Raw genomic sequence first — 20,399 nt, 5'->3', positions numbered from 1 at the left:
GAGAGGGAGAGAGAGAGAGAGAGAGGGAGAGAGGGAGAGAGGGAGAGAGGGAGAGAGAGAGAGAGAGAGAGAGAGAGAGAGAGAGAGAGAGAGAGAGAGAGAGAGGGGGGGGGAGGAGGAAGAGAGAAGAAAAAGCTTACAAAAAAAAGAAAGAAGTTATGATCCACCTGCCCCACCTAGCTGACTATGTAAACCAATCATTCTTGGATTCAGGCTACAGATAAGCAAGGAGTTTCTGCAGTGGGGAGCTGACGGTTCTATCATGCAGCATTTAGATGGAAATTTAAAGGACAAGGAAGCAAACATCTGTGGTGACACCTAGAGTAGAAATAATTTCACAGGCCTAGACTAAAAAGCCACAACTGCCAGACTGGTACTTATTCTGGTCCCCACAGTTAAACTAACAGCACTTAGGAACCTGGCTGGCTCAGTAGCAGTGCACTTACATAGCCTGTCCACTTGGCTTAAGCCCCAGCACCACCAACAACAGAGGGCAGAAATTAGGAATAGGAAATGAGATGTATTTACATATCACAGTTTGCAGATTTCAAAATATACAGGCAAATTTCTACATCACTGTACCAGGTAAACAGAACTGTGTTTGCCTCAGTAAAGCAAAGAGCAAAGGCATATAGCCAATTTACAGATCTGACACAAAAGGCAGGGGAATTTCTACCATCAAGTAATAAACTCAGAGTTGAACTGGATAGCAATGCTACCTACTCTAACCACTGGTTTCTAACTGCCCATCATGCAGAACAGGAACCTCAGTGCTCTCATTCAGAAAGGTCTTCAGATGCTTAGCAAGGACACAATGGAAGGTTCTGCCAGGAATAGCCCTGCTGGATACAGCAAAGCCTACGTGATGAATAAGTGTGCTCGGCTCTGTCTGCAGCTTTGTGATCTCCCATCTTTTACAGCATATGAAAACAGCCTGCACCTAGAGCTCAAGTGATCCTTATGAAGTAAACCAAAGGGAGCTGAAGAGCAAAACATTTTAAGTAAAGCTCTGGGTTTGTGACTGTGTAATTCAGACAACAAAATTAGCAGTTGATGATAATGAGCTCAAAAAGAGAAAACTGGATTGACTCCATGTGGTCATTTTCTTCTTTTTTAAACACAGGGTCTGGCTCTGTAGCCCAGGCTGGCCTCTAATTTGTGATCCTTTGCCTCAGCTTTTCAAGTGCTGGGATTACAGGAGCGTGCCACCTTATCCAGCAAGCCTTTACCCTGACAAATATTGTATTGCTAGAAAGAAGTAAGAAAAGCACAAACACATTTTAAGTTGTTTACAAAGAAAGAAAAGAAACATCTTTTCCTCACTTATCAAAAATGCTGACACTGGTTGCTATGACTTTCTAATTACAAGGACTTTTTGAAAAGAATAGAAAATGATCCTATTGCAGAGAATGTTTATAAAGATTAAAAAGTTCAAACACAAGCTGGGCATTGGTGGTGCACCGCCTTTAATCCCAGCACTCGGGAGGCAGAGGCAGGCGGATCTCTGTGAGTTTGAAGCCAGCCTGGTCTACAGAGCGAGTTCCAGGACAGGCTCCACAGCTACAGAGAAACCCTGTCGGGAGGGGGGGGGGATATTCAGACACAAGTCTCAGATTAATTAAAAAGAGCGACTTATACAACTACATAAAAGAAAAGGTTATGGTTGACAAGGTAGCTCCTGGGCACAGTGCTTGCCCAGTATGCACAAGGCCCACATCTGATCCCTGGTACCACAAAATAAAAGCAAAACCACAACCAAAACCTTTATTAGTTACAGCTTAACAGTGACTGCTCATAAAATGAGAAATATGCTAAGTGTTCTGCCTGCTTTAATTAACTTAAAAGAATCATCATCTACATCAATTATATAAATTCTAATTTCACAATATTTGAAAAATGAGGTGGGGGTAAGGAGGCAAGAGGGTGGGGGTTAGGGGTACACACCTTTAATCTCATCACTCAGGAGGCAGAGGCAGGAGTAGCTCTGAGTTTGAACTAGTCTGGTCTACAGAGCAAGTTCTAAGACAGCCAGGGCTATGGAGAAACCCTATATCAAAAAAGCATAAAAGAGCAAACAAACAAAAAGAAAACCCTTATTATATAAGTTAGCTTTTTCAGATCTCAAACAAATTGTACCTTATACTTATTCAATTACTAAATCAGTGTTGTTTAATGAATAATTTTAATCAATAATTTTTTTAGTATTTGTAATTAGTTCATCAGGGGTAGAATTATACTTAGGAACTTCAGTCTTAAAATACTGCTGTAAACATTTGTAAGGTTGGCTTCAAAATCTATCTTCTAAGTGACATTTAACAGATTTACTGGTGAATTACATCACTGTAATCTATGTGAACTGCACAAAACTAGCCAAGAACAGTAGTAATTAAGAGACTGTATTAATTTGGGGGAGCATCTTCATAAGTGTATTATGGATGGGCAGTATGGATCCCTTTCTGTCCTAAGCTAAGCCCTGACAGTTTTTGTCTCACTCAGAAATAATTAATTCAATCAGACATATATAACAGATTTTCAAAACATTTCTTGGCAGTTTTTGTTTTAAAATATATCCCATGCACACAACCAGGACTTCTGGCTAACCATACTCCCTCCTTGATGTTCTCTTTTCTATCACATTTTCCCTCATTAAAGTGAGCACACTGTATCTGGTTTCTTTTCTTCCCACTCATTGTTCAGATTAGCATTTTAATAATCCTTCGGGCGATGCTATTCAAAAAAAAAAAAAAAACAGGCTATCTGAAGCAAAGGACAAGTCCCTATATCCCATGACTCTCAAAGTCCAATCACATCCCTGGACCTGTTTATTAAAAATCCACGTAAACCAGCCTTACAATCAACAACCACCCAAAACTGGACGCCTGACAACAAAGCCACAGAAAACACCTCATTACACACCTGGTCTTCGGAGCCCTTTGTTCCCACTGAAAACCATACTGGAAGCCTCTGGCTGTCAGTTGCTACACTGTCAGCCACGGAGGGATCCAGATGTCGGCAGCAGCAGCAGTGGTGGAAAGCACGGGAGCGGAGCCGAGCACAGCACTTCCCTGTGCAGGCTTCTCACAAAGGCAGAGTAGGGCGCACATAGCAACAGTGCGCTCAGCTGATTGGACGCAGGCTGTGCTCAGCCTCACTCCTGGGTCGGCTGGCTTGCTCGCTTACGCTTGCATGGCTTCCTGTCTACTTGGCAGCACTGTCATGTTTTCTTTGCTCTTAAGAACTCAGCTGTGTTTAGGCAACTTGAAAGGGAAGAATAGTGAACTGACAATGACCAGCACGGGGCCCCAATATGTGTACTTCTAATTGCGCTTTAAAAGACCAGAAGTGTGTAAGATAAAACTGATATCTGTTAGTGTTGCACATAAGACCCAGGACAAAGCAGGGAAGTGAGAGGAAACATTTATTACCTCCCACTTCAAGTAAATCAGGTTCTCACCCAAGTGAAACCCCAAAAAAACATGTAAACCCAGAAATAGTAATCGTGTGATGGGTGCATCAACCTGTATCAACCTACTATGAACTCACTCTAAGGGCACCACCAGAGAGGAAAGAACAGGCTAACCAGTCGCTGAGTAAGAGTCAAAAGGGAAAAAGCCACAAGCTGCTCGGTGAACTCTTACAGTGTAGACAGGAGATAGGAATTTTCCGAATAAGGTCTCTTGTTACATGAAGCAAGACACATATTCTAAATTCATTTACTTTTATCTTAAAATTACCTTGACATGGCAAGGTATTGATATTTTTCAGGTTTCATGTATACTAGTCCACATTGTCTCCATGAACAGCAAAAACACCTCCCCAGCTTGCAAAGCTGTTTGGATTTAAACATTTGTGAGTGGTGTTGGTCAATGAACCTAGAGCCTTGAGCTTGCCAGACAATCACTCTGCCACTAAGCCATACACCAAGCCCTTATAAGCACCTGGAAGATTCAATTCAGGTGTCAAGGGACAAACAGGGAGGACTGCAAATGTTTGTTTGCTTTTATTCAGAAAAGCTTTTCTGAGCATCTATGTCATCAACTGGGCACAGGGCTTTGAATGTTAAAGCAATGAAGCCTTTTTATCTGAGTTCCTGGTGGCAGCTCTGAGAGATCTGTAGAGCAGCCACTGCAATGTTTGTTACTCAGAGTTTTGTCTACCTCAAGTGTCCTAGGTGGGGGGAGTGCTGGATGATGGAAATACTGGCCACTAAGCACCCCATGGGGGCACCACAAGGCTATTTTTACACGAGAGGCCACAAACAGTTTCATAACAGTCCCAGAATCCACAAGATTACCACCCCAATGAAGCGTCTAGATCCCAGGGGCTTATAATGCAAGTAAACACAAGCAAAGAGTTAACTCTAACCCTATTGCTGGCTCCTCCACTAGGCAGCAGGAGAGCTACCTACTCTTTTGAAAACAACATTGGGGTATGCTGGGAACACAGGACGAGCCTGTGGCACAGGCACAGGTGACTCAGGGAATGCTACCATACAGAAGGCAGGGTTTTAAAGTCAGATCAAATGGTTCAAAATATGAGTCTTCTATTTACCCACAGTAAGAGAAAGAAGTACTAAGCCACTACAACTTTCCTGATGCAAGACTAGTCTCAGGCCCCCTCTACGTACTGGACCTAGAATGTACACAGCTGCTGACAACTGACCGCTTTACAGGTCTCCTGTCACACTGTGTGCAATGTCACATCTGCACATTACAACTGCTCACCCAGTGTCATGCCAGTTTAAATCCCACATAATCTCATTTCATTTCCAAACTACTGGAGACAAACAGAATACAAATGAATGGACTATTATTTCCACTGCTCAGATAAGAACACTGGCTCATCTAAGGGAATCACATTTAAAAATCTGCATTAATTTTTATTTCAAAATCAACTTTTTCCTGTCTTTCAAAAAACAGAAGAGTCACATAAAACACAGCTGAGCATGGGGGAACACAACTGCCACACTAGCATTCCAGTGGCTGAGGCAGGAGGATCACAATATCCAGGTCGTCTTGGGTTTACGTGGTGAGACTCTGTCTTGGAAATACACACAATACTAATAGCTCCTAGGCAGAGTGGAAACACTTCCGTTCTGATGCAGCCTCGGAGCTCTGTAATTAACAGCGTGTACTACTGAGTGCTTACTGATATTATAGCACAGATCATGAGCCTACAGTAAGAATTCCCAAGCCAGGCGTACTGCACGCCTGTAATCCCAGCACTCAGGGGGCTGAGGCAGGAAGAATCACATTTTGAGCCAGCCTGGGCTACATAGTGAGACTTTGTTTCAAATAAATACATAAACAAGGAAAAAGGAGAACTCAGAAAATACATATAATTTATCTAGTTGGAATGTAATTATAAATGAATCACCTTTTTCAATAAGCATACCACCTTGAAAAATGAAAACCAAGAAAATTTGGTTCAGCGAAATCCTTCCCGTGCTGCTGGTTTCCAGTACATTTTGAACAGCACCTTCCATCTTCCTGAAGGAGTCCTGCTTTTCCCTTAGTAAACAAAGCTATGACGGATATGCTTGACAGCACACCATCAACTCTGCAGATCTCCATCTGTAGGTCAAGAGTCTAGACACAGAGATGACACACAGGGCTGGCTTCTGTCCTTAGGTCTCTGCCCCACCAACTACACACACACTTCAGTATCTACGCTACAGGGTCAACTTCAAGAAGTCACTTCTGTTATCCTGATCCAAGGAAACTGACAGGAAAGCTCATCTTTACGATGGGTTTTAAAACAATGTATTTAATCCAAATATAAAATGGAAGAACTTCAAAGGCCAACTGTTTTACATTATCTATGTTTCCTTCTAGCAGAAATAACTAAGATACTTAATTATTAAGTGATGTGGGTATGTTCAACAACTATCATATATACATATACACTAGGGAGCTACCACATAGGAGCTGCCACCCAATTTGTTACATAACCACCACCTCTCACTCTCTGGCAGCTGTTACCAACACCTGAGAAAAATAACTTGTTATATGCCCAAGTAACCAGAGTCAAGTGGACAAAACCAAGGTTCAATGTAGTTCTTCCAGTATCTTAATGTAAGAGCTTAAACACAGCTGTCCTTCCCAGAACCTGTGTATAGGGAGAAACATTAGACAGACACTGGGGATTGAACTGAGGGCCTTGAATAAGCTGGACAGGTGCATTACCACAGAAGTACATCCACAGCTTTCTTTTCTTTCTTTCTCTTCCCCCTTCCCCCACAGTCTTGCTATGTAAACCTGGCTGAACTCAAACTCACTGTGTAGCCAGGGTGGCCTTGAGCTTGTAGTGACCCTCTGGCCTCCGTCTTGTAAGTACTGAAATAAAGTGTATTCACCACCATACCTACTTGGCCAATTTTTACTTATTTAAATTGAGACAGGGTCTCAAAATGTTGCCTGCCCTGACCCTGAATTCGCTGCAGCACACAGGTAGACCTTCAACGTGAGCTCCTCCTGCCTCAGCATAATGAGTAGCTATGATTACAGGCCTGGGCCACCGGGCTGGACCAATGTTTCTTATGTACATACATCCATATAATGCAAATACAGCCTGTGTATTTGCATCCATAATACAAATAAGGTAAGATTTAGACACAGAAAGCTGACATCAATGTTTTCTATCTACTAACCAGTATTTGCCACTACAGCCCATTACACACCAAACTGCTATCAGGCTGGGAAGCACCTCCGCAGCAATGTGCTCCTAGCTCTTGCAAGGGCCGGGCCAAAAGAGGAGGATAAATGCAAAATGAAAACAAACCAACCATCTATCTTTAAACCACTCCTGATGCAGGGAGCCTGGATGTAGCAAGACCATAAGCTGAACAACAAAAGGCTCAAGTTGGAGAACCTTGGCACTTCAGGGAAGAGGTCACTTACTCAGTCCAAGGGAAGCGAAGCATGTGAAAATGGACACTGACCTGAGAGCTGCAGACCAGAGATTTAAACTACTCGGCTTCCAGCCAACTTTGTGAATTAAGTGCAGCTTTGCCAAGCACATGGTGAAGACCAAAGAAGACAGAAGTGTGAAAGCTATTAAGGTGCTACACAACGAGGATATAACTTCCCATCGTGGACTTTTGAGACAAAAGCGTGGGCGGGGGGGGGGCACCTTCATACAAATTCCAGCCTCACTAGAAAGATCACTCAGGGCAGATGCTCTCAGGATTTGGAATATTTCTGCTTCAATACCGTTCTAGAAAACCTACCTGAGCTTATTTATTTATAAAGTAGAAATGATGATTTCTCTATTGCCACAAACCTCTACTTGACTTTTAAGCAACTCAAGAATGTAAGTCTCTTCTTGGGCAGAGAGACACCGCTCAGTAGCAGTCAGTGTTTGTACAATGGGCTGGATTCCCAGAACCACCAAGTATTTTAAGTTTCTTTACCTTTGGATACATGAGGCCCATGCCATAATAAAGGAATCCAGAGGCTCCCTGTAACACCTCCCCACATGTATACACACATACACAGAGATACATATAGAGACAGACCACACACACACACACACACACACACACACACACACACACACACACACACAATACTGATAAATAACAAAGGGATCAAGCATCTTGACTGCCAAAGGTTTCTATTCTTATTTTGTAAATTTCTTAAACAGTGTCACATTTAACACCTTAATAATTAAGTTGCAAGCTGGGCGGTGGTAATGGAGAAATCTTATTCTAGTAGCATCCTGATTTGATGGATTTCCCAGAGTTATGTTTGTACATCACCACCTCCTGCCAGACAGGGGTGGTGCACACTTTTAATCCCAGCACTCAGGAGGCAGAGGCAGGTGGATTTCTGTGAGTTTGAAACAAGCCTGGTCTACAAGAGCTAGTTCCAGGACAGCCTCCAAAGCCACAGAGAAACCCTGTCTCGAAAAACAAAAACAAATAATTAAGTTGCAAGAAAGATAACAAAATAGTAAAATTCAACATTGTTAAGTTATAGACATAGATAGGTCTTTTTGAAAATTAAAGACAGAATATTATACTGTTGGGATAGCCTAGGGATAAATCAAGCTTTTAGTCACATTCATTTCCTCTCCCATGTACATGCTGAACAAGATGCTTGTATTTGCTGAGATGGTTTGGGTGGCAAAAGAGCACCCGAAATACTTCATCATTAAGATCCAAAAGCATTTTTGATATAAATAAGACCCACAGGGACCTAACTGGCATCCTCATTTGTGCAGTGGTCTGGGTTATGATGACCTATGGGCTGCAGGAGCAGAGCCTTGCAAAGCACCTCCAGAGCCTTGTTTACAGGACCTGAGATCTTGGAGAGAAGAAAATGTTCTAGCCAGTTCTTTTGGCACCATTCATACTACATTGTTTAAAATGAGCTAGAACAGGAGTTATTTTAATCTAAGCTACTGGGCAAACACTTTGTCTCATAATATCTGCACACACATTAGTCACATATAATAAGCATCAAGATCGGGTATAAGAATCCATTTTCAGCCGGGCGTTGGTGGCGCACGCCTTTAATCCCAGCACTTGGGAGGCAGAGGCAGGCGGATCTCTGTGAGTTCCAGGCCAGCCTGGTCTACAGAGTGAGTTCCAGGACAGCCTCCAAAGCCACAGAGAAACCCTGTCTCGAAAAACCAAAAAAAAAAAAAAAGAATCTGTTTTCAGTACCTTATAACATACGGTTAATTTCAGCATTATTACATAAATGTGTGTTGAGGTGTACATGGATTCCCCTTTACTTCCTCAAAGATGAACTCTGGGGTTTGCTAATGTCCTGTTATTGCAAAGCACGCTACTTTCAAGTCAACTAGAACCAAAGAAGACTTTTTATTCTGATAAGTCACTGTTTTCCTAAAAGCTTTTCCATGGAGTGAAGAGCCCATAATTACCTATTCTCCGGTTCCTGAAACAGTACTTTGAAGATTAAGAGGCTGACTAGACAAACAAAAGCAGTTGATGAGGGACAACTCTAAGCCCTATTCCTGTCACTCATGTATATACTGTCACCTGCATTAACAGGAGCTGACGTCAGTGCCAGATTCTGTAAGATAAAGAGCTACATAGACCTAGTCAGCCTAGTGTGGCAGTACACACGTGTAATCCTAGCACCAGAAATCCTGAGACAGGAGGATAAGGCAGGCAGTATAAGGTCACCCTGGGTTATACGGTTATACAAAAGGCCGGCTTGCTCCTGCTTTCTCTCTCCTCTGTGTCTCTGGCCCGCCCTCCCTCCCTCCCTCCCTCCCTCCCTCCCTCCCTCCCTCCCTCCCTCCCTCCCCTCCCCTCCCCTCCCCTCCCCTCCCCTCTCTCTCTCTCTCTCTCTCTCTCTCTCTCTCTCTCTGGGACACAGCTTAATAGTAGAGGACTTTGCTAGCATGCATAAGGCCCTGCCCTGCACTGTGCTGCACTAAACCATTTTAGTTAACTAATTAAAAAAAAAAACACATAGAGACCAGGTACTAGAATTAATGTGTTGAAAAACAACTAAGAAACCAAAATTGTCATTTAAAAAAGAAAGAGTAGTGTGGATGCCCTCAGACCAGATGAGGGTGCCAGATGCCCAGGAGCTGAAAATACAGGCTGCCATGAGCCTCCTGCACAGATCCAGGGAATAAAAATCAGGTCCTCTGCAACAACAGCTAGTGCTATTAGCCACTAAGACATCTCTCTAGCTCCATTTCTTCAATGAATAAGGAAAAAGAAGACATTAGCCACCACGGCATGCAGAAACACTAGCAAACGAGTTTAGCAGCAGGGAAATCATGTTGTCTCAGGGTAGAAACACCAACTATTTATCTCTGAAATCATTCGGATTTAATTTATAAAGGTGTGCACATATTTTTATTTTTTAAGGTGTCACATGAACATTCAGGCACAGCAACATATGCCTGTAATCCTAAGATTTAGGAGGTAGAGATGGGACAATTAGGAGTTTAAGGCCATCCTTGGCTATGCAGGGAGTTCAAGACCAAGCTAGGCAATGTGAGAGATCCCTTCAAAACACACCTAGGTAAACCAAATCAAACCCCTTACTTCATCCTGCCTACCCGTCTAAAGGGAGCAAAAGGACTCATCTTCAAGGCGCTGTTGTTGACTAAGCAAGAGTGGGTACGTGAGTGGTTTAGGAGGCCAGGCTCTTCCCTAAATTCAGCACCTTCTCACACCTTGCCCTGGAACATTCTCGCACAGCTCACTCGCTCTTGCCCCCGGTCCTCTTTCTCAGAGGTCTTAAGCACTTCCTCTCTAATCTCAGCCTCCTTGGCCTTTGTGGGTTTCTTTCAGAGCACCTGGGATATGTGTTCAACCTATGAACTAAAGAGATGCTACCGTTCACAGTAATAAACAATAGCACCGCAAATTGTTTGGAATCAGGCTGTAGACCCAACACTTTCCACAGCTCACCTCCACTGATTGCTCCAATAGCCCTGTAAACAGGTCCTACAACAAATGCTGGGCAGGGAGGAAATCTAAGACCAGCTTTTATAGCTAGACAAGTTACTTCTTTTCTCTAAGTCTTGTGTCTTCCTTCCTTCCTTCCTTCCTCCCTTCCTTCCTCCGTCCCTCCCTCCTTCTCACCTTCCTCCTCCCTCCCTCTCTTCTTTTTCTTTCTGTCCTGGAACTCATTATATAGACCAGACAGGTCTTGAACTCACAGAGATCTGTCTGCTTCTGCCTTCTGAGTGCAGGGATTAAAGGCATATGCCACCACCACCACCCGGCCAAGGCCTAGTTTTCAAAAGAGTTTTACATTCTCCAAAAGCCTTGCTCACTTGGGTTTTTGTTGTTGTTGTTTGTTTTTGTTTTTCGAGACAGGGTTTCTCTGTGGCTTTGGAGGCTGTCCTGGAACTAGCTCTTGTAGACCAGGCTGGTCTTGAACTCACAGAGATCTGCCTGCCTCTGCCTCCTGAGTGCTGGAATTAAAGGCATGTGCCACCACTGCCAGGGTTCACTTGGGTTTCTAGCAGCTAAATGGCTCTGCGAGTCATTTCAGAGTGACAAAAGCACTTTCAGGTCCTGAGATGATCATAATGGAATTTAATCTGTGTAAGTAACCTGGGGCCTTCCCTCTGATCTGAGCCATTCAGAGTGTGGGGCGGACACCTGAACTCTACAACATGAGCTATCAGAAAGGCACAGGTCAGGATTAGATGATGACAAGCTAAAACACAGTACACCTCCTGCACCAGTGTTCACTCCGTATAGTCATTACTAAGATGAGAACATACTTCCACAACAGTCTGGCTAGATCCTTCCCAATGGCCAAGTAGACATGTCCAGAGAACCAACATTTAGGAAGCAGTTATGAATGAAGGGACAATGCGCATAGAAGGGCAGCCTGGATCATCTCATCTAAGCATCAGATAAGGAGGTTAAAGAAGGTGGTGTGTATCCACACAGTCAGAGAACTGAGACTCAGAACCTCAGCGTTCCTGCTTCATGTTTTTCCTACCCTAAACAAGCGTCCTCTGCTAGCCACTACCTTTCCTTCCTTGAAGCTTTGATGTGAGACCATTTCTGTGGCTGGGGAAGGAAAAAGATGGATGCCCATCGTCTCAAGACAGCCAGCAAAGCTTATCTACACTGCAGGGACCACCGTGCTCAGGGCTCACAGGAAGCTGCAGGATAAGGCATCTAATTCCACAGAATTTATTAAGCTTCTACAAGCAATTGTCTAGAATGGGAAAAGGAGCCCCTATCCTTCCCACCTCACTGTGTGTATTTCTCCCTCACATGTTAGGACCTGTAGCTAAATAATAGAGCAGCTTACTGCTCTGACACAAGTATCATAAACTAGAGACACATGATTATTATACTAGCAGCTCAAGAAGTTTCAGAATAGAGAATATTAACCCTTCGTGTTCATAAACAAAGAACAAAGGCAAAGGGTAGAACAAACTAAGAAGACCAAGAATTTAGCCAAAAGCAGAGATTAGTGCAGAATGACACTCATAAGTGAAAGTCGCATTGAAATTCTGAGATTTAAAATATGATTTCAAGACTGTCAGATAGTAATATCTCTAGGCTTGTTTATGGCTAAATTAAAGAAACAAAAATCCAATGATTCTTCTAAAAAGTTCTCTGTAGTCATCCCCAAGTACTTACTAGTTAGTACCCACCACAAATAGATAAGTCCAAAGTCCTTAGCTTGACTTTCAAAAGCCCAATCTCTTCTATTCCTAAATTAGCCCTCGGTCCAAGACTCTTCCTTCTACCTTGTTTAGTTAGGATTTCCATGGCTGTGAAGACACCATGACCATAGCAACTCTTGTAAGGAAAGCATTTAATTGGGGCTTACTTACATTTTCAGAGGTTCAGTCCATTGTTGTCATGGTGGCAGGCAAGCAGACATGCTGCTGGAGAGGTAAATTTGAGTTCTACATCTGATTGGCAGGCAGCAGGAAGGGAGAGAGGCACTGGGTCTGGGTTGAGCTTTGGAAACCTCAAAGCCCACCCCTAGTGACACACTTCCTCCAACAAGACCACACCTCCTAAGCCTTTCAAATAGCACCACCCCTATGAGCCTATTGGGACCATTTTCGTTCAAACCACCACATCCCTCCACACTGCAGCTTTCTCCTTAGAACACCCTTTGAGTCATTTCAACCCACAATTGTAGAAAAGAAAAAGTCCATCTATGTTTACACAAATATGTGTCTTTTAAGGTTCAGCAGAGTGGAGCAGTGGTAGTCCATGCCTTTAATCCCAGCACTTTGGACACAGAGACAGGCTGGCAGATCTCTGTGAGTTCAAGGCTAGCCTGGTCTACAGAGCAAGCTTGTCTTCTTAAAGATCATCCCTACCTTTAAATCAATCAATCACCCCAAAGCACTCTGACAGAGACACAGCTCTGACACTCACTCAGCTATCATCCCACAGCAATTTTGAATTCCACAATCAGAGAAGGCAGAGCTTGGCGTGCGTGCGTGCGTGCGTGCGTCTTTATTACGGCATTGAGGGTAACTTCTCTGAGACCCCAGCAGTTGGGTTCCTTTGCATGTGGCCCACTCTCAGGTCACAGCTGTATCAGATGATTTACTGCTCTGGCCCTTCCCCCACTAGATTCCCATTGCCTTGACTTAATCACCCCTATGCCTGGGGAACACACAGGTGACATAGAAGCACAAATGCTTAGACACACCTGTGGTGGTGAGGTTTATAATGCCAACACTCTGTAGGAGAAAGCTTTGAGTTCAAGGTCTGCCAAGGCTAAGTTCAAGGCCAACTTAGACTAAATGCTAAGACCCTGCTTTTAAAAAAAAAGCAAACAACTGCTATGATGAGATCATCAACAGGAAGTGCCGTCAGAGGTGATAACTGATAACCATTCCTGGCTGACTAGGAAATAAAGCAAACAGAAAGAATAAATAGCTCCCTACTTATTTTTGGTACATATATAGTTCATATCATGTAACTTCATTTAGTCCACAAATAATCTTATAGGAATAAATAAGAAGAAGAGGGAAAAAAACCAACACCAGAGTTTTATGTTTTATATTACAAAGCTAACAAATACAAAATGACATAGAAATTCCCGTTGATGACCAGTACTGTGCCCCCCACCCTCCAAAGATTTTAACTGACACTGGCTATTAACTCACAATACCATGAAACAAGTCTGTATTCTGAGCTTAGGGAAGGAGAGGCGCCTGGTCTGAGTCCTGTGGAGTCGTAGGCAACACGGTCAATTACTAACACGCAGTTCTGACCAGCAGCTCATCATTCTGTATTGTTCACCAAGTTCCTTTTTTGTTGTTCTGGGTTTCTCTGTGGATTTGGAGGTTGTCCTGGAGCTCACTCTGTAGACCAGGCTGGCTTCCAATTCAGAGAGATCCGCCTGCCTCTGCCTCCAGCTGGGATTAAAGGCATGTACCAGCATAGCCCGGACTCTACCAAGTTCCTAGTGCCCACCACTGCCCCATCTCTCTGCCCTAGTGTTATCCGAAACTGATCATCACCATCCAGAAACAGCTGAATGTGCCCCCAAGTTAACCCACTTCCCCTTTCCTGTGGCATGTGCCCTAAACACTGCATAGTTCAATGCCAGTTTCTACTTCTAGTTTGCAGAATGCATACAATGCTGATGGGGACATAAGGCCTGTTGACCTCTTGTGCCTGTTAAGAGTAGTTTTTTTTTTATAACAGAATTCTGAAAATACTCAGTTCTTCAGAACAGTTGAGGGAAAAGCAAAAACTAAAGCTAGCCCTAAATCCCTTCCTGTATCATATGTGGACTAGGTCTTGAAACCCATGAGCTAAGTGAGCTAACCCACACCCCTGCCTATGTGAGTTATGGCTCCTGCCATTGTCAAATTCTCAGCTCACTTTCCAAGAGGCTTCAGGCCGACAGTGTCTAAGCAAGAAGAACTGTTCCTTAGACAATGTAACTGTCTAAAAAGTCATGGCAAATTTTGACCTGGCAAATATTGGCATTAGAATATTAATCCCAGCACTCGGGAGGCAGAGGCAGGTGGATCTCTGTGAGTTCAAGGACAGCCTGGTCTACAAAGTGAGTTCCAGGACAACCTCCAAAGCTACAGAGAAACCCTGTCTTGAAAAAAAAATGTGAATATTATATTTACTTATTCTATGTGAGCCATGTTGAGTGTCTGGAAGTTAAAGACAGCTGAATCATCATGTGGGTGCTGAGAATTGAACCCAGGTCCTCTGTAAGAGCAGCAACTTGCTCTTTACCACTAAATCATCTCTCCATGAAGCTCCTGAAGTTAGAATTTCAATCCAGACTTGATCATCAAGTTTCTGGTCCTTAATTCTTGTTAAATTATACCATACCACTAAGGGGGTCCAACTGAATGATGGCCACAGTTTAATACTCCTGGAAAACCATCTAACCAAGCTGCCCCCCCGCTGCGCTGCGCCCGCGCTGCGCCCCCACCCCCACCCCCACCCCTGCTGCAGGCTCATTACCTGAGCTACTCTGAGGCAAAGGGCAAATCTTATCTAGGATCTGAAGACAGTTCAAGGCCAGTCCAGGTAGCTACATAAGATGCCGTCTCAAACTTTAAAAAGTATAACTAAATATGCATTTACTAATACAACTCTTTACTTGGTGTAACAAGTCAGAGAATGAGGACTAATTCTTTGTGTGTGTGTGTGTGTGTGTGTGTGTGAATTGCTGTTAGGAGAGGAGCCCTAACTGCAAAGCACCTAACTGTCCTTGGGAACACTTCAGCTTCTGCTCACAAAAGATCCTACCCTCAGGGTAAAACAGGAGTGTTATTATGCATTCCACTGCTTACAAAGTCCTTTGTCGCATCACTTCACCTGAGCTAAGCACATTTTTACATGAGAAAACAGGTTCCCAGTAAGTGACAGGACAGTCCCTAATCTCAACTCTGGATCCTTCAAGGCTTCTCCCTGCTATTCTATCCTGCAGCCCCTGCCTGCCTTCTTGTGCTTATAAAGAGGAAGTTCACCTATTCACTCCCTCCCTCCTGACAACAACAGGAACAAACTAAGCATGGGGAAGGTTATCGGAGCTTCCTCTGAATATCTGTTTGTGGATCACTTGCTAATCAGATAACCTGGAGACCACTGACACCTGACGCCAAGTAGCCTTTGCCCACTCTTATTTTATAATGTTTTATCTCAGTCCAACTCGACTTGATAGCATGCATGCATGCAAACGCTTTTTTCCAATAGGAAAATGCTGAGCTGATGAAGCAGCTCAATTGGCGGTAGAAGGTTTGCCTAACTAGCAAGCGAGACGCCCTGGGTCTGATCCCTAGCACTGCATAAAACTGTGCACAGTGGCCATATCCTGAAATCCCAGACCTAGAGAGGGATATGATACTCTTTCCCCCAATCTTGGAATGGTCAAATTTTAAAACAGGTTTGAAAAAAAATCAGGTATAAAGTTGTGATAATAGCCTCAAAGTCATAATTCAAACAAATACCCAAAATGGAAGAATTTCAGTTGGTGTCAATGATAACTACCTTCTTCTCTTGCTCCCATTTCTTCCACACTGGTGTGTACTAGCCAATCATTCATTCATTCATTAGTTCATTTGACAAATGTATATTAACTATAGGCTATGTATCTAAAATATATCTGCCATCTATAAAACTGACGAGCCAGGGAGTATAGCTATGGCCTCATGCATTTACAGACAGAAAACAAGGAAAAATGTAATTAATTACAAAGTTTGGTAAAGGAACACAGAATGCTGACACAGAACAAGTGACATCTAGTTTAATAGACATAACAACAGTAACAGTTAATGTGAGTTGAAAACACTAAAATAGTCATGGGGGGGGGGGACCCTCTCTGAAAAAAATGACATTCCAGCCTAGAGGAGAAAAACAAGGAGCACCATGAGTTGCTGGAGGGAAGGGCTTTTTGATAAAAGGAAAAGTATCTAAGACCCTAAGTGACATAAAAGTCCAAAAAGGTAGCCAGTGGTATTGGGCATAGTCAAAGAGAGGACATGAACAAGGCTTGTTTTATTTTATTTTATCTAATGAGTACCTTCTGCAAGAAAGGGAACTGTGAGGAAGTTCACCTCAGCCGTCTACCTGGAGATTAGGCTCTGGGTCTAAAGTGTTTGTTATGAACTGCAATCTTTGCCCAGTCAGGCCAAAGGGAACCACAGACAAAATCATACAACTACTCTGATTTTGTTGTTTGTTTTTGTCCCTGTGGATATAATATCTCACTCTGAAGTCAAGATTGGCCTGGAACTCATTCTGTAGCTCAAGCTGGCCTTGAACTTGTGACAATTCTCCAGCCTCAGCCTCCTGAGTACTGGGAGATGTGTGAATTGCCATACTAGGGTCTATTCTGTACCCACCCCCCCCAGCAAGAATAGAATTACCTGCAAAGAAAGAAGGTACCATTTCTAGGTACCTTTCATCATACATATATCTATCACCAGGAATAAGTAACTCTAAGCTTAGTGTTCTTTTAAAAGTTCTCAGTTTCAAAAAGAAGGAAGGAAGACACTGACATGATCAGATATAAAGATGAGACGTACCAAAGAATAAACAAAGCCAGGTGTGGTACAAACCTGTGATCCTGACACTCCAGAAGCTGAGGCAGGAGAATTATTCCAAGCTTGAGGTCAGGCTGGGATACACAGTAAGACTCTGTCTCAAGAAACAAACAAACAACAACAAAAGCAACAAGAAAAAAATATAAATGATGTTTGACTAAACAACTAAATGTCTCCTGTACTTGTTTGCAGAAGATGCTCAAACATATGGATTGTCACTAAAGATAAATGAATTTTAAACATTCACTGTACATATACATTAGCTCTTCAAGTCTACCTTCAGATTATCCTTTTTTTCCCTCACTGGACAGAGAAATGACAGTGTTCAGTCCACTAAATCACTTCCTTTTCACTAGATGACAAGCAAAAACATAGGGTACCTCTCTGTCCACCCCTTTGCTATTCCAGACTCAGAAGTTGCATCAAGCCAGCAATTATTTGACAGAGCCTGACGTGTCAAGGCCCATCAGCATAAGTGTGTGACAGCCTGACAGGGTGGCCGGCTCTTAACTCAGATCACCTCGACTATGAAGCCCGAGCTCAAACAGCCCCTTTGTTTTGCACTCCCAGCTTTCTCTAAATGTCTGGCTCCTTCCTTAGAAAAGGTCCAAAAGCAACAACAGCAGCTCACATTTGCATGCTCCCTGAGTGGCAGCTGCTGTTCCAAGCACATTATGTATGTTAACTTATTTAATTTTCAGGGTAACTCCAAGCCAAGGTATTATTTCTTAAAAAGCCCATTGTAAAGGCACTGGAGCCAAGAGGACAGGCAGCCTCCAGAGTCACAAAGCTCAGAAATAACTGTTGCTGCTTCCCCCAGCTTCTAGATTTATTTGTTTGTGGTGTGTATGAGGGGGTATGTGTGTCTGTTCTCTCTCCTCACCATGTGGTCTTAGGGATGAAACTCAGGATGTCTATCTGGATTGACAGCCAGACTCCCTTGAGCCTATTTCCCCACCGGTTAAGTTATATCTTAAAATAATGTAAATTACCAGTGTTCCCAGTGAGGCTGGGAGCACATACTTGAACTCACTTTGAACTTGGACTCACCTTTTTCACTATCTGGATACCTTGTGTAAGAAACTAAAATTCTGCTGGGTGTTGGTGGCTCATGCATTGAATCCCAGCACTCGGGAGACAGAGGTAGGTAGATCTCTGTGAGTTTGAGATCAGCCTGTTCTGCAGAGTAAGTTACAGACAGCCAGGACCACACAGAGAAACCCTGTCTCAAAAAAAGAAACTAAAATTCTCTGTGACTTGGTTTCACTTATCTATACAACAAAGGAGCTAATAGTACATGGTCTCTGCATGAAAGGCCCAAGTATCAGCTGCTATCAACACCACTACTACCTTCCTCTGGGAATCAAGCCAAAGACTGCAGTTAACATAGCCAGCATTTCTTTTCCTTCAGCATCTGTCATTTCTGCTGTTTGATTTACACAGTCCAACAATGAATCATTCGCACCACAAAAGGAATGCACCTGATTCCTGTGCCACACTGTCTAGACCTAATCACTTCTTCCTTCTATTTCAGGTATCTTTAGAACATCATTTGAAGATAACAGGACTGTTTGGGTCTACATAAGCAGGTTCAAAGCAATGGTAATCCAAAGGCTAATGACAAAATTTGTAAAATAATAAAAGGGAGAGAGAGACAGAGCACATTCCTCCCATTTTAACGTAAAAACTATCCAATTGTTTGACATTTTGTTTAAAGCTCGAATTTTGCACTTATTCAAGCATCAGACATACTCTGCAAAATGTTTATAACTTGAAACACAGTATATTTAAGTAAGTGATTTACTGATAATTAAAGTTTGTCTCACTCTTCAATAAGTTTCTGTGAGCTGAAATGGCACTTAAAAAATAGACAAAATAAAGATAATTTAGGCTTATAACATGGAGGAATTCTTTAATTACTTCTACACAAAGATCACAAAGATTCCGTATGAGACACTGGACACTCCATATTGGTGTAACTGGGGCCAGGACCTAAGTTGTACATCCCTGAGTCCAAGGCAAAGCAGCTCACCCTCTGTAGCTAACCAGCTGGACTCAGCAGGTAACATCACTTAAAAATCCATAATCCAGGAAAACTTATTCTAACCACAGCACTCCTCAGACAGATATTAAGGTAGTTATAACATCAGGTGACAGTATAAAGAAATAAACTACACATTTATGTAATATATCTCTTTGTAGGTTGGATATTATTCCAGACAACATATATTTGAATGTTACTGGCTGGTGGTAGTGACAGTGTGCACCTTTAATCCCTTTACTCGTGAGGCAGAGGCAGGCAGATCTCTTTGAGTTTGAGGAAAGCCTGGTCTACAAAGTGACCAGGGCTAGAGAGAGAAACCCTATCTTGAAAAAAATAAAACAGAAAAGGCTACTGACTGGGCATGAACTTTCCCACGTTGGGTGCTGTGAATGTAAAAGAAAGGCCAGCACTGGGTCCCTGCACACCTCCAATCTTACCTCTGCTGAGTACGGTTTGCAACTGATCAACATATCAGCACCCATGGTAACAGTCATGTACTTAGCTCCTGCTATGTGTCAATGACTCTCAGTGTTCAGTTGTGAGAAGACAGAAGCAAATTATAGGAAGTATTATATCCAAGTCTAAATACAGACCCATTTCACACTCCAAAGCCTCACAGAGATAGGGTATAGCTCAAGCATAGGGCGTGTATAGGCCCTGGCTTTAATTCCTATTACCAAAAAGAAAAAAATGAAGGCTGAGGACAGTGGTTAGGTTAAGAGCACAGACTGTTCTTGTGGAGGACCTACATTCAATTCCTAACACTCATATGGTAGCTTAAAACTGTGTAGCTGGGCAGTGGTGGCGAATGCCTTTAATCCCGGCAGCACTTGGGAGGCAGAGGCAGGTAGATCTCTGTGAGTTCAAGGTCAGCCTGGTCTACAATGTGAGTTCCAGGACAGCCAGGACTACACATAGAGAGACCTTGTCGCAAAAAACCAACCAACCAACAAGCAAACAAACAAAAGCTGTGTGTAACTCCAGTTCCAGGGAATCTGATGTCCTTTTTGAGCCTCTGTAGATAGCAGGTACACACATGATGCACAGACATACATGTTAGCAAAACACCCATACACATAAATGTTCTCTGCAAGATAAAGAAAGCAGGAGTTCCTGGAATTGGAGTGACTGGTGGTTGTGAGCCACTGTGTGGGTGCTGGGACCTGAACTCAAGTTTCTATGGAAGGACAGCAAGTGTTTTTGTTTTGGTTTTTTTGTTTGTTTGGTTTGGTTTTTTGAGACAGGGTTTCTCTGTGTATCTTTGGCTATCCTAGAACTCACTATGAGACCAGGCTAGCCTCCAACTCCAGACATCTGCCTGCCTCTACCTCCCAGATTCTGGGAC

The 20,399-nt window shown here is 43.0% G+C and overlaps 1 protein-coding gene and 1 non-coding gene across 5 annotated transcripts in view; one reads left to right on the top strand and one right to left on the bottom strand.

The window, feature by feature from the left end:
* Positions 1 to 20,399, bottom strand: part of Fam214a (family with sequence similarity 214 member A) — a 70,981-nt gene that overhangs the window by 47,007 nt on the left and 3,575 nt on the right. The window contains exon 1 of one of the 4 annotated variants that reach the window (XR_005874677.1): positions 2,917 to 3,114. The exons of 2 other annotated variants lie outside the window; for them this stretch is intronic. Coding sequence is in view for 1 of the 2 variants with exons in the window: in XM_040739580.1 (XP_040595514.1) it covers positions 2,917 to 2,953 (37 nt within the window). In the remaining variant the exon portion in view is untranslated. Of the gene's footprint in view, positions 1 to 2,916; positions 3,115 to 20,399 lie in introns of those variants that run through there. One more of the 4 variants, XM_040739580.1, reaches the window with a different exon arrangement.
* Positions 13,271 to 13,338, top strand: LOC121137690. Its single transcript, XR_005875001.1, has one exon. It is a non-coding gene; the product is annotated as a small nucleolar RNA SNORD49 (small nucleolar RNA).

Source organism: Mesocricetus auratus, unplaced genomic scaffold (assembly GCF_017639785.1).
Source record: "Mesocricetus auratus isolate SY011 unplaced genomic scaffold, BCM_Maur_2.0 Super-Scaffold_100691, whole genome shotgun sequence".
Taxonomy (NCBI): domain Eukaryota; kingdom Metazoa; phylum Chordata; class Mammalia; order Rodentia; family Cricetidae; genus Mesocricetus; species Mesocricetus auratus.
The sequence above is the reverse complement of the archived record's forward strand: the minus strand, read 5'-3'. Positions and strand labels throughout refer to the sequence as shown.